At 40.4% G+C, this 14,357-nt stretch overlaps 1 protein-coding gene across 2 annotated transcripts; it reads left to right on the forward strand.

Moving 5' to 3' along the window:
- The first annotated feature begins 108 nt into the window (after window positions 1-108).
- Window positions 109-9,701, forward strand: znf740b (zinc finger protein 740b). Of its 2 annotated transcripts, XM_086277838.1 has the most exons (7): window positions 109-231; window positions 1,950-2,099; window positions 2,266-2,499; window positions 2,673-2,801; window positions 2,892-3,021; window positions 5,817-5,935; window positions 7,531-9,701. In XM_086277838.1, exons 2-7 carry the CDS (start codon window positions 2,055-2,057, stop codon window positions 7,678-7,680), a joined length of 807 nt encoding a protein of 268 aa, XP_086133964.1. In that variant the 5' UTR covers window positions 109-231; window positions 1,950-2,054; the 3' UTR covers window positions 7,681-9,701. The 2 variants fall into 2 exon arrangements, with proteins under 2 accessions (XP_086133964.1, XP_086133965.1); XM_086277839.1 differs by lacking the exon at window positions 1,950-2,099 and having other exon boundaries at window positions 138-231.
- Window positions 9,702-14,357: the final 4,656 nt, after the last annotated feature.

Here is a 14,357-nt window from a genome sequence, read left to right on the forward strand (position 1 = left end):
TTATAAAGTCTGCCAGACACAAAGCCTTTAAACAAAACTTCTGCAGCACACCTTACAGTTATGGCCGCAAATCTGGGTCACTCCGCTTCGGTCACGTGTCTTGGCGTACGACCAATCAGGACTCTCCCCGGGGAGCACTTCCGGTGGTGTTTCCTGTCAGTGTTTGTAAACTGAGAAAAAATTGGAAGTGCGACAAGAAATATTAATCTTCAGCACTGTGAAAAGCGAAAGGTAAGCGGTCGAGTGTGCAGCACGTCGCTCGCGGCTCTGTACACGTTTTATTTCTGGTGCCCGTGTGTTTGGAGCAGTTGTAGCTCGCGAGGGCGGCGTTATTTTGAGGTCGGCGCGGAGCCTGCACGCCCTGCCTGTTGTTGTGCTGTCCGGGGCGGGGGGTGGGGTGGGCGCTCACTCACACAAGAGTTGTCCCAAAATCCAACTCCGGGCTGGCTAGCTGCTTTCTGCTTTCGGTTCATTCAGCGGGGACTCTCAGCGTGCGGCACACTTTCATACAGACCCCCGCGGAAATACACAAAGCTGTCTGTCCCGTGTCCCGTGACCCCAGCGGAAAAATAAACCTCTTACTTTCTCTCCCCCCCCCCAAAAAAAAGCTGGGATACGTTGCTAGCTAACTGCTGCTAACTGTTTGATCTTTGTAAGATCGATCAGAGAATAAACCCACCAGCTTACAAATGAATCGCAAAACAAAGCGTTTTCCAATAATAGATGTGGTCGAATCAATTAAAATAAAAATCTCTGCCCGTATTATGGAGTTTTCTGTATGGGTGGGTTTGGGTCGTCGAAACAGCCCCCTTTACATTACCATAATAGATCATGCAGTAATCGTGCCATTTATTGTGCATGTTTGTATGCATTCATCATTTAAGTACTTCTAGCACCAGCTTTTGACCTGACTGGGAAGCTGCTGTATGTATTTTATTATCTAATACACGAGTATTAAATGCAGGTAGAACAGACAAGAAAGGAGGGTAAGAGAGCAGGACAGCACACAGGGTTCAAGGCAGACTGGAACCTAAGCCACTGCATATACATATACCCCCCCAAACCCAATGAGCTATACCGACCTCCTAGTAGCTTGGTTTTTACAGTATTTATGGCCTTTACATGTATGACAGAAGCAGCGTCATTCATAGCCTTTGTAATCAGTAATGCATATACTATTATATATTGTACATATATTTATTAGTCTCAGATTTAGCCATTCTTATATTTTGCTTGTTTTACGTTACTGTATTTTTGCACAACTCTGTTGCTTGTGAAGCTCGCACACAAGAATTTCACTCACATGTACTGTACCAGTGTACCTGCACATGTGATGTGACAATAAAAGTGATTTGATTTGATTTAATAGCCACATTTGTGTGTAGGGTTTTCAAGACTAATACTTATATCTTGTTATTTTAAAATTCATTTTAAAACATCCGCTGATATTAATTCTCACAAACACACAAAACATAATCAGATTTAAACATATTTTGATAAATGTAATTATTTAAAAATCCACACTGATTTAACGTGTTTGTAATGTGATTTCTAATTTTCTCTGTCATGTGCATGAAAAAGACTTTCAAACAAATTCCTGCTTCATTTAGGATGTTTTTTTTTATTACTGCAGCTGTATGAGGTAGATACAGGTGTGTGTTTCATTACACTTGGACTAAAGTGCATTGCAAACCATTTAAAAAGAAGCATCATTTCTATATTCAACTATTGTCATTGAAGGATTTGTTTGGTTAATGAATTATTTACACAGTTGCATTGTGCATAACGAGCTTTTTCCTCATCTCCATCATTTTTCTCATTTTACCTTTTATTGTTGTGTTTTCTGTCAGCCATGTACCGAGCAACTGGTGCTTTCCTGTCTGATAGACAGCACGTATTAAAGCTGCACATACATTTTTAGTCATATATGCATATGCCTTTATTTTCAGACTTTTGCCCCTGATGATTTTGGAGGGTGTAGTCTCATCTGTCACCCCTCATCCCGAGTGAAGCCCCTCTGTCCCCACAAACACACACGCATTCAAAGCACGGCGATGACACACCATTCCAGCAATTCTGTTCGAGACCATATGAAATGGGTCAGTGGAAGTCTCTTCATCTCAAGATCACGATCATGGTTTTATCGTATGCATGTATCCGTTACTCCCATTGTTCAGTCCCCCTCTCCTTCCTTCTGATGCCTCGCTGCGTGAGGAGTCCTGCAATCTCCTCTTTTTCAAAACGACATTTTGCTTGTATTGTCAGGCTGGGTTGCTGGGCTGCGAGGCAGTGCTGTCCAGCATGGCCCTAATGCAAGCCAACAACATCCCAGGCCAAAAGAAGATGATGTCACCCTTGGGTCAGGGGCAAAGGACCAGTCCTGAAAGCCACCAAACCCACTCGCAGCATAGCCAGAACCACCACAGCCACCAGGTGCACCATGGACAGCCACATCACAGCCACATGGGCCATCCATCAACTGGGAGCTGCCCACCCCTGGTGAGAGATGCGTCTTTATTTTGCATGGAGAAATAACTCACTTTAAGTCTGCTTATGTTATTTCACAGTTTTGCTTTTATAAGCCAATTTAAGTCGTTGGTTGACAAATGTACACAGGTTGCAAAGCAGCATTTAACAGAAGCCTGTTGTCACGTTTTTTCATCTTTCAAAAGCTCATCCGGAAAGATGGAGATTATCATACATCAAGGATAATTGAGGGAAAGGGCATGCAGGCAAACCAGAATATGCAGCCCAAGAAGAAACACAAAAAATCCGGTTTAGCCAACAAAGTAAAAGTGGAGGTAAAGAAAGGTTAAAATTATACTGAAATTAGAAAGTGAACAGACTGTTGCTCTTAAGTTAATTTCATCTAATTGTCTTCACGTTTATAGCATTTAGTTCCATCAGTTGATATGGATGACGACAGCTCATTGAAAGTCCAGAAGAACTTCATCTGTGATCATTGCTATGGAGCTTTCCGGAGCAGCTACCACCTTAAGAGGCATATTCTTACACACACAGGTGAGAACTTACCCTCACCTCTTTACTTCAATTGGACTATTTTTTCATTTATTTTATGTTTTTTTTGTATGTCAACTAGGTAAGTCTTTGTGAGGATGTTGCTCAGAATAAGCTTAAAAACACCCACCAACTTCCTTTATTTTTAGTATTTGCTCCTTTAACCAGTTTTGATGCATTTTCAGAGGTTGGTTGACAAGTTTGTAAAATGTGTCTTTTCCACGTTTCTTCTTCTAAGTTTGTATGTTGATCTGAGTTCTGCATTGGTCCTAATTTGTAACTCAATTATAAGACTCATACTAAAGTAATGTGCAAAAAATCTTGCCATCATTTTCTTTATAATTTGCTTCTGAGGAGCCACGTTTTGTTATAATCTTTTACAATGGGCTATAGAAGGCGGAGCAGTAGTTCTCCAGTCTTTCCAAGTTTTTCTTTGGACATCGATGCTTTTTCACTCATTTTCAGTATAGTCCTCATTAGGGCTGCCACAAACGATTATTTTGATAGTCGACTAGTCACCGATTATTTATGCGATTAGTCGACTAATCAGATCATCATCCACTGGACGTAAAACTACAGCTTATTGCACCAGCAGCATCTGCTCTTATATAACTATCATTAGCTTACAGCTTTAAGCTTTTAAGGTGCTAACTAAAAATAAAGACAAGATGATAGTTTATTCAATTTTAATGAAATTTGCAGATTGTTTCGGTGAAGTTTAATAAACTCCTTGCTATCTAAAATATAACAGGACACCGGAGTATATTCTCCAGCATCTCACACTTCTGATAATCAGCTGTCTGCTTGACGTTTATTCAGCTGTGTAAAAACTATAACTTTAATCTCAGACAAACCGATTTACTCAGGAACAAATAAAATACTAAAAAAAAAAAAAAAAAAGCCAAACAACAACATTTTTAAGTTATCTAAGTGACTCATATATATTTAACCTGAGTAGCGAAAGACGGCGGTGGGTTTGAAAACAATTTGCCGGGAGTCCGGTGTTCTCACCGCGCTAGTGACCTAGCCCCCGGCTAGCTATCGAGCTAGTGGGTAACAGACGTCTCCGAAAACGTCGGAGCGCTTTTGAAAATATGTGGTGTCCTGATAAACTGAGCAGATATTTGAGGTTTACACAGCTACATTCTCGGCTGAAAATATGTTAAACGTTTATTTTGTGACCCAGAAAGAATAATAAGAGTAACATTAAAACTAACTAGCTGCCGCCATTGTTGGAAACTGAGCTGGGCCGTGCTATGAATTCTGGGACACAGCTGCTTCTTCTTCTTCTTCTTCGGGGTTTAACGGCAGGTGGCATCCTTGTACATGTAGTGCTGCCATCTTCTGTTTCAGTCCGTTATTACACTCTTAAATCCTGCTACTTATTCCTGCGTCTTTTGGGATCTTACAAAGCTTCAAACGACGCGTCGACTATTAAATCAGTCGTCGACGATTTTGATAGTCGACGTAATCGTGACTAGTCGACAAATCGTGGCAGCCCTAGTCCTCATAGTTGATTTTCAGAGGGGTGGGGTTTCTTTCCTTTGTTAAGCCACATAACACTGAGTATGAATCATTAAAGCATGAAAAGGGCATCTAGCTCAAGAATAAACCCCTGTCATGTCTACACATAACAGACAGCTTAGGAAAGAACCAATTTAAATAGTGTCTTTAAAATCATGTCATTTGTTCCCATTTCTTCAGTTGAATCTATTAAAAAAGGCCAGTAATGACACAGCTTGACAAGCATAAAACAGTATTTAGACCAAACAGGTCTTTCCCAAAAAAGTCTATTTACTGAAAAAAATGAGGAAACTGAAAAAGTGGGAAACAAAAGATGGTAGTCCTAAAAATCTATCTGTAGCATACGAACAGTGTTTGAAAGTCATTTCATGAAGAAAATGGAAGACAAATCCAGCGAAGACCTGACACAGGACCCGGCAGATGCATCTGAACCTTCTCTGAACTGTTTGCTGAACAAGAAGTGAAATTGGTGGAAGGCTGGGTGTCGAGATTAGATTCTTTAGGAGGGCGAATGGAGAGAAAATGCTGTGATATGTCAAATCAAACAAGAACTACACTGAAAATCAGAGGCAACAGGACTTATGGAGTAGTTAATCCATATTTGAAATTGTTGTTTCAAATTGTCATCAGAATGTACAGAGTAGGTCACAGAGAGGTCAACAGAGTGTCTGAAGCTATCTTTAACACACAGTGGAGGCTCTGTCATGGTTTGGGGCTGCGTTTCAGTCACTGCTGTTGCAGATCTCCTTAAAATTGATGGAATTTTGAAAGCAGAGAAGTAACATCAGATTTTGATCCACCATACAGTACCATCTTAAAATGATCTCATTGGTAGTGGCTTCAATAATCCCAAACTGACAGCCAATGCAGTAAAAGCACAAAAAACGCACAATGCAACACTGTCAGTCTCGGATTGGCCTCAACATTACTGACGCAGTGTGGATCATGTTGACAGCGAACGGAACAAAAAGCAGCCAACATCCAAAGCAGAGCTTTGTGTGTCCTTGAAGAAGAAGACTGCATAAAGAAATGACAAGAGTGCTTGTCTAAGAGAGTTCAGTTGAAAAAAGCTGGTCATATCTAATATCAATTATTAAGCTCATTAGAATTGCCAAAAGTGTGTTTTTGCCTTCTATGTTTTTGTTTGCACCCCTTTTCTCATCAAAGAGGTGTCTCCAGACTTTAACGCAGTAATTTAGATTTAGATGTCTTTTGTGAAATCAGCGATGATTAAATTCATTTTCCCCGTGTGTGGGTTTTGTTTTGTTTTCCAGGGGAAAAGCCATTTGCGTGTGATGCTTGTGATATGCGGTTCATTCAGCGTTACCACCTGGACAGGCACAAGAGGGTGCACAGCGGAGAAAAGCCTTATCAGTGCGATCGCTGCCATCAGGTTATTCATACTTTTTTTTTTTTTCACTAATATACTTGGTGTACTTGAACAGATCCTGCATTAAGAGATTTTCAGCTTGTCTCAATCACTCCAACAACAGTGGATTGCAGATGTATTGGTGGACATGGCACTGCATGTGCCCGCTGTGTTGAAACAAAAACGAACACAGAAAAACAAAATAGAAATATTTTAGTTTTAAGCTGGAAAAACAAAAATTACCAAGGGAGGGGGCCTAAAGGAAGCAATCAAACAATGTTTAGGGTGCATAATCTGTAATGTGGGCAGTGCAAGTGAAAAACTAGCCATATGCTGCTAATTTATCTATCTTTGCTCCTCTTTATATTTAAAATCGGTTGTGCATGGAAATTAGAGCAGGGCGATATGACCAAAAATATTTATCACGATATACATTTGAAAATTTCCGATAACGATGTAACTGACGATATAATTGACACGAGACAAAATACTTTACAACTCCACAACTTTATTCGTGCAAAAAAAAAAAAATCTATGTATTTTCACTTAAACAAGCAGCTGTTTATGTGCATTAAAGTTATATAAAATTGTAACAGTGCAAATTCCTCGCTGACAGTTTAACCAAAAGGCATTTCCAGTGGAAACTGGCCGACATATCCTCAGCATAACCATGTATAACATCCACAAAACTTAAAAAGAGGTTATATACACACAATACGGTAACATTATGTTGAAGCACAGTACGTATCACTCCGCGAGGCTCCGCCTATTATTGCCGTAATGCCCATCAAGCTGTGCGGGTTCGTAGCTTAGCAAAGTCGTACTAAAACATTTGACAGATTTTCCAGCGCCGTGCACATAAAATCGTTTCGAGGTCAGTAAACACAACCAGAGTTCATACATAAGGCACTCGGGATTATAAGAGGCTCTGTCGACTTTCAGAAAAATCAAAGGATTGATTTTAAGTGTGCCGCATTTTCCAAACAACACGGTAACAACGACGGCCCGCTAGCATGCGCTACCAAAAATAGTGCTTTGTTGTGTATCTGACGGGGGAAAGCTAAACCAGTTCCACACCACTGAAGCTGCAGCATTTTTACAAACCAGTTCTGGTTCGTCCGTTTCATTCAACGATCCACTTTCGCCCTTCTCATTCTCTGTCGCCGCCATGCTTTTTCCGCCATATGCGTATGAAAACAAAGGCACTGCGCATGCGCGTTTTACCCATATTCTATCGCGATATTTCATTTTCTTATCGATGCCCGACATTATACCGGTATTACCGTGAACGGTATGATATGGCCCAGCCCTAATGGAAATTGAGATTTTCTACAGCACTTGGCATCGACCAGACAGTGTAAGCTTTTCAAGGCATTCGATTCTAAATTCTGATCAGAATCTCAGCCAGTTTCTGTGTGCAGATCTCTACTTGAACCACTTTAGCAACTGTTTTACAAGTGAAGTATTTACCAAGTGGAATTCTTATGGAGGTACACCAATAAATGAGCAACAGAAAAATGACAGACACAACCCAAATAAAACTGCTGGAAATGTACTACCCCACCCTAATTCAAATGCTACTTTGGCTGAAGCCCACATGTTTGTTTGCATTGCTTCAGAACTTCTCACGGACAGACAGGCTTCTGAGACACCGACGGCTGTGTACAGTTGGGATGAGCAAAGAGGAAAGCCAGTACTCCCAGGACTCATCTACCCATCCGGCCTCATGGAGCCCCCTACATCCTTCGAGCAACCGTCTGACTGTCTGACCCTCAACTTCCACATAGAGACCCAACATCAGTCTGCAGCTCAGTAACATCACACCTTGGAGTGGTGACCTGAAAATAGCCCAACTTTTCCACAGCCAACCTTTAGTTTGCTCTCACCAGCTCATAGTGGATTTTTATGGTTTTTTAACCTACTGTCACTTTAGAATCCAGGAAGAAGGCGATTGGGGAACGGACTCATTTGCAGTCACGGACATCGTATTGCGGCAATAAATGAAGATTACACAAAATTTGTGACTGCATGGACAGTCAGCACCTTCCGTGCTTTCAGCCTGCAGTCAACCCCAACTCTGCCTGTTAATTCAAACGAACGGTTCGCTAATGTAGACAGACAGAAAACCATGAAGCATTAAAACGTCCTATTTGTTTTGTGTTTCTTTTGTTACTAATTATGTACCGGCTGCAGCTTATAAGCAAAAGGTCACAGCAGGCTTTCTGTGTGCTGCCTTGAGGAAGTGATTAGTCAGTGAAATACTGTAGGTCGCTAACACACGTGAAGCTAAATTTAATGACCTTTTTGATGCCGCTGATCTAAATGTTAAAGATTGTTGGAGAGGAAAAAAACCATCAAATTAGTCAAACATTTTTACTTTATGTGCCGTATTCTTTCTGTGCACAAGTCTTAAATTAATCAAAATATTTTAATCTGCTGTTCATGCTGTTGTACATCTGGAAAAATAACTACACGTCCCTACTGGTAACCAAAACAAACACTAAAGCTGAATTGGATAGATGGTATCTGTACCATGGCAAACACATTTAGAGTTCTACCTTGTTTTAAAGGCATATGGCCCTAATTGTAAGACCTACACTGGCTAACAGCTGACAGATTTTCGAGGAGCTCCAGTTTTTTTGAAGCTGATGTTTACTGGATGTAGGGATGACCCGTGTGTGGCAAAGAATGAGGTTTTTCTTGACGTGCTTCTGTAAAATGACCTGCCGTATGAATGCATTGTGGTTACGCTCCCTTCCTAGAAACCGCTGTCTTGCCTTTTCCTGTTCAGTGATCAGAGATTGTTCTCACTTTAAGACTTTTATTCCCTTCATTGTATTTTGGTAAATCCTTAGGTTTACTCTTACTTAAATATCTATGAAATATTGTCAGAATCATGCTCGTAATATTTTTTAAATGCAGCTGGATCAACGCTCGAGGCTTTTCACACGAGTGCACTGGGGACCTTTTTCTTCAGCACTTGTGTGAATGGCCCAGGTCAACTAGGTCATAATATAAATTGGCTCTATACAGATTCTCACTGCTGAATTGTGTGTTTGCCTGACTGAGTGTGATCTAAATGCAGTTCCATGTCATTTAACACTGAGCATCTTCAGTGAAGATGACAAGTCGTACTTTGTTGTGGAACTTTGAGGGTCGTTTGTATGTTGATTACTGGCAATATGAAACTTCAGGCCTGTATATTGTGAAGTCACTGGACTGCAGATGTTAGTTCAGTTGTAGATGACTATTATTTAGACGAAAGGTTTTTTTAATAATAGACAGGTAGATCTGTTTCTGTCAGACTTTTAGATATGTGAGAAGAGTTTGGGCCCATTGCTGACTGTCTACTGTTTATGAAGTTAATATATATATATCTATAAATTGTTTTAGGGCTAGAAAATAGCATGTATGGGACCTAAACTCCAAAGGCAAATCAAAGTTTTGATGATGTTTTAACCTTTAGTCTGATCATTGTTATTCTTTATTATAGCTCAATAGGCCATGGTGACTCAGCACGAAGCTTGCTTTTAGGACAAAAGTTTGAAAATGTCACACTTGCCCTTTTAGTGCAGCAGCTGTGATTAGTTAGGATATTTTGTTTTCATTTGCATGTATTTGTTGGAGGATCTTTTGTTCATTTGTTTGGAAAATAATATTTTTTTCTTTATCTGTTTTTATTTTATCAGCCCCTATATTTTGTTATGCCAGGAGTGACATCGAGTCAGTTTCACACTGTAGTGAATGGAGTTTTGGGCCCAAAGCAAAAATAAAGTTGTTTCTTTTTAAACGGCTGGTATTGGTCATATATTTACAGCAAAGGTTCAGAATCAGAATCAGAATACTTTATTCATCCCGAGGGAAATTAGGGCTCGTGGGCGATTTTCTAATAACAGTTTTGAAGGATAGTCTGTAAAGTCTGCTACGTTCATCTGTGTAAGTAATGCAGCAGTTATGTCAGCAGGTGGCAGCCATGACCATGTGAGCGTTTCCTCCCAGCCTGTTCATGGAAATGGAAACAAACCTCAGCACAGTGCTCTGTGTGTTGTTTCAAAGAATGCTGCCTCCTTTACACCAAAAGCGTCGCTTCTTCTGACTTCAGTGTGAAGCTGGCGAACAACAAGAAACCCAGCTGTCAAACACACCGAATCTCAAACATACCAATTACTCAACAAGCAAACGTTTTCTTACACATAAGCATGTAAAACCTGGGCCATAATTTAGTGCGTCTTTACAGAACTCCCTAATGCAAAGACACTGATGGTACCTGCACTGTGTAAAAGTGTTTGGTTTTTGGGGTTTTTTTAGTTTATGGGATGTATTTTAGTAAACGCTCAATGGAGGACGTGTTCAGTGAACCTTATCTGGTGAATATGTCATACAAACATATCTGTGTTTAACACATTTATCAGGCCATCTGTCAGGAAAAAAACAGAAAACCTCGGTTAAATTATTTTACCAAATTTTATAGAAAATGTCAAAGGACCATTTCTAAGCTAAAAATGTTATTTTTATTTGGTAGGCGAATAACAAACTGAATTCATGTTTTTATACCCAAATTTTAGCCGGCACACTGGACTTCTCTCAGAAGTCATAAATAAATCAAAGATTACATTTTTTGTAAAACAAACAAATAGAAAATTCATGGATAACAATAATTAAGTTTCAGCATTATTTAAGAGCTCGTTCATACCGGTGGATTAACCATCACAGAAATGTTTTTCTTTTAATGATTTCGGTAATTAGCGATATTGTTGATTCAGTTTAGGGCAGCTGTGGCATAAACCTTATCTGGGGTTAAACTCTGTAAATCATCTGCTTGGAAATTCTGCTTCTTGTAAAAATAAGGTAAAATTTCCCATAAATACACTTTTGGTCAGAGCAGAGTTGGCAAATCAAATTTCAAAACCTGCAGTTTGCAGTGAAGAAATGTGAAATATACAACAGTCGTTCATACAGATGATTTGTTTAACAGATTTCTTCCAAAGGACCCAATCAAATGGACGTAAACGCCTCTGTGGCTTTAGCCAGATTTAAGAGAATGGGGAAGAATTTCTTCCATCCTGCTGCCCTGTAATTCGAGCTGCATGGGTATTGCTACATCAGTTGTACCATAGGAAGTGCAGATCATACCCTTTAGCACCTTCTTTGCTATTGACCAGTTCTTTAATTACACAGCATTAGGATAGGCAGGATGAGATCAGCCTGAAGGCTGCTGGGAGTGTGCGCTTTCCCCCATGGGAGACATCCCCTCCCTCTGCAGACTGATTTACAGCACCCACAGGCCCCCGGCACTTAACAATGGACCTCCTTAAGTGAGGTAGATGGGGAGGAGATCAGAGAGGGGGAGATAACACTCCATCTTCATGCACAAAGTGCTGAAATCATCTAGGTTTGAAATCATCTCTGCACGACAGACTGATCATGGAGTCAGTCCAGAGGTAAAGTGTGGGAGTGCTGCCTCGTCCTCAGTCTGGCTCACTCTATCAGGGAGGAGAGCTCTCCTTAAGACTGATGGCCAGTTCTCTACATGCTCACCTCTCCCCTCAGAGGGATGCAGAAAAAAACATAGGCTTGACAAACTGAAATCTCCCAAACAACCGGTAAATCTCAGCTAACTGTGTACGCCGGGGCTCGTGTCATCACGTAGGTGGTTCAGAGGTTTAGGAAAACAAGTGCTCAGCAGCAGAAAGCCACTGTCTCCTACAAATGTTTGGTTGCCCTCTGATCAAACACATCACAAGCTTGCTGCAAATGACTCAAACCCTCCTAACAATAGCTCCTGCTATCTCCTTCTCCCCGAGGTGTGGGAGAGCCTTTTCATCTCAGGCTTTGATTAATAAAGGAATCGCTGGTTGGTTGAAAGCAACGATCTGCCCCCTACGAACATCCATCATGCGTGTGACAGCCCACCTCTCTGCGTTAATTAGCACTGATATTTAAGCTGTCTGAGGCGTACCATGACTGTCAGCGTGCGGTGCTGCTGCTCATCATTAAAATTTCAATCCCTTTGCCCAGGTTACTCCCATTTTCTGTGACACCTCAGTGAACACGTCCTAAAACGTTCACGCAGAAGCACGGGGCCACGGCAGAAATGTAAAGAACGGCTAAAAAAGACCTTTAAATTACAATAATTCATGACTCTGTTGGTGCACCCTGCCTTTCTCATGCATTTGAGAGTAAAAACATCAATTTGACTTATCACACTCGCTCAGTTATTATTTGATATTACATGAAAGAGTCTGACATTAATCTAAAGTTCTTGTCAAACAACGAGCAAAGAAAGTGTGAATGCATTACTTATTAATGATTACCAAATATTGTAATATTCTCTAATACCAGGAGCTATTATTCAAGAATAAATTATTTATGCAGCCGATTCTTGGTTTATGTTATAACCAAAAGGCATCCTGCACCAAAATGATAACTTCAGCGGGGGCAGAAATAAAGAATTGCTGAATTAAACGAACATTTTTAGTCAAAGGCAGCCATCTTATGCCAATCCATGGACAAAATGGCTTCCAAAACGTACGCAAAGTTGGTGTAGCGGCGTCCATAGGGTGCCAGTGCACGACTCTCACCGTTAACAAAGTCTAGTAACTTGTGAAAGTTAAAAAGGGGTTGTCTGCCCACCTCAAAACGATCTCTCTAATGGGAACGTTCAGTCATGTCATGCTTCATATTGTCCCATATTTAGATGGCTGCCAACTCTTTTTTAATTAGTGCAACTCAACAAGATTAATTAGCCTCGGCACATCATTCCCAGTACTCAAAATACAACACAGAGGAGAAGAGGAGCGAAAGCTTTCACCCGTCTGACGGGTAACGAGGGAAAAGTTTGTATTCAGCCCATGTGTGCGATGATAGATCCGAATCATGAATATTCATACGTGAAAATGAACCCCGGGAACGGTCAGAAGTTGAGAGCTGAATTTTCTAAATTCCCTCATTGCAATATGCAATTAATTAAATAAGAGAAACTGGATGTGGGGTTAATGAAAACAGTTCGACTGCCTGGCAGTTATATGAGTTTCATTTACCAGCCTCGTCTTAGTGGTCCTGGTGTCTTACTGGGACACATGAAACGTGTTTTTAAGGCTTCTAATCAAAACTTGTGCCTGTCAAGTCAAAAATGTCCACTCTGACAAAAAAGGGTTAAGTCACAACTTTGTCTGAGTTCCTAATTGGCAGGCTCGTCCAGTACTGCCAGGACACATCAAATGAAAGATGAAGAGAGCAAAGCGTCCGCTGGTTTCAACAAGAATATAACAGGAATAAATGAATTATATCAATTCAAATATCCTACAGTATGTGCTGCTGATGTTGGTCATCTGCTACAGTGCTTTCAAAGAAAAAGTCAAATGTTGTTCTGTCAGGATATCTTTGTTTGCAAAAAGACTTCCAGTCGTGTGGAAGTCTAAAGGAAAACAACCCTTTTCCTTTAATATCGTTTATCTGAAAATGAGTGCGGCTGGTGTGGAGCGTAGACTGCTTAAAAAGTTTGTGTTTACGGTTTGCTGAGGGAAACTGTAGTGTTTTATTAGCAAATATGAGTGTTGTTGCATTATATAGATTTTATGGATGCATCTTGTTAAAGAAGCTTGCTAGCATTGGCTAATAGCATGACTAATAACTTGATATTTCAACAACAATGAAGATGTATTGAACTGGGGCGAAACGTGACTCATAGCAACTTATACATGATCTCATACATTGAGCAGCATATAGGGCGCCCTGTATGCTGCTCAATGCCAAGAAATGAAGAAATGCCTTTCAGTCTTTTTACAGTTGGGTTTTCCCCCTTTTTCCCCTTTTTTTTGCCAAATGCCTGCCTCGTTTCTCCAAAGGCAAAAAACCTCAGATTTCATGATTTACCATCTCTCCTTCACTCCTTGCAGCAGGTCCAGCAGGTGCCCTGCCTAACACGAGAGGCCTTCAATCTTCTCACACCAGTGAGTCTGTGGTATGTAACTATTACATTATGTGAAAGCTTTTGGTTGCTAGTCATTGTTGACCGTAGAGAAAAACAGTACTAGCTTTGTCTATCATGTCATCCTTCCCAGAGTAATAACAGCATCCTTCTCTTATTCCTCTCTAAGCAGTTAAAATGGTTTAGCTCTGCCGAGGAGCAGACGTGGCAGCATTATAGGTCATGACATGAAATGAAACAATGTAAAATGGCCAATTGCATTAACAACAATCAGAAAGATAAATAAAAATGAATCTGAAAGTATCTGAAAATATGCTCTTTCTAACACCACTACAGTTATCACCTGGAATTCTTTTCTAAAACTTGCTCGAGACGTTTACAGATTTGATTGAAAGGTCTAAACAACTGCTTTGATAGATTGCCATGAAAATTGGTACAAATGTCCATGTCTCCCTCACAATGACTAATGACAATTCTGGTGATCTTTTGACATCGTGAACACTGGCAACTCAATCC

The sequence above is a fragment of the Aulonocara sp. 'chitande type north' Nkhata Bay genome, linkage group LG20 (genome assembly GCF_057382095.1).
Source record: "Aulonocara sp. 'chitande type north' Nkhata Bay isolate Kocher_YH1m ecotype deep benthic linkage group LG20, A_spYH_male_GT1.1, whole genome shotgun sequence".
NCBI lineage: Eukaryota > Metazoa > Chordata > Actinopteri > Cichliformes > Cichlidae > Aulonocara > Aulonocara sp. 'chitande type north' Nkhata Bay.

Coding starts and splice junctions, on each gene's coding strand:
- znf740b (XM_086277838.1), top strand. CDS start 2,055: ATGACACACCATTCCAGCAATTCTGTTCGAGACCATATGAAATGG. Junction 2,500..2,672: donor CTGGGAGCTGCCCACCCCTG/GTGAGAGATGCG, acceptor ATCTTTCAAAAG/CTCATCCGGAAAGATGGAGA. Junction 2,802..2,891: donor CCAACAAAGTAAAAGTGGAG/GTAAAGAAAGGT, acceptor TCACGTTTATAG/CATTTAGTTCCATCAGTTGA.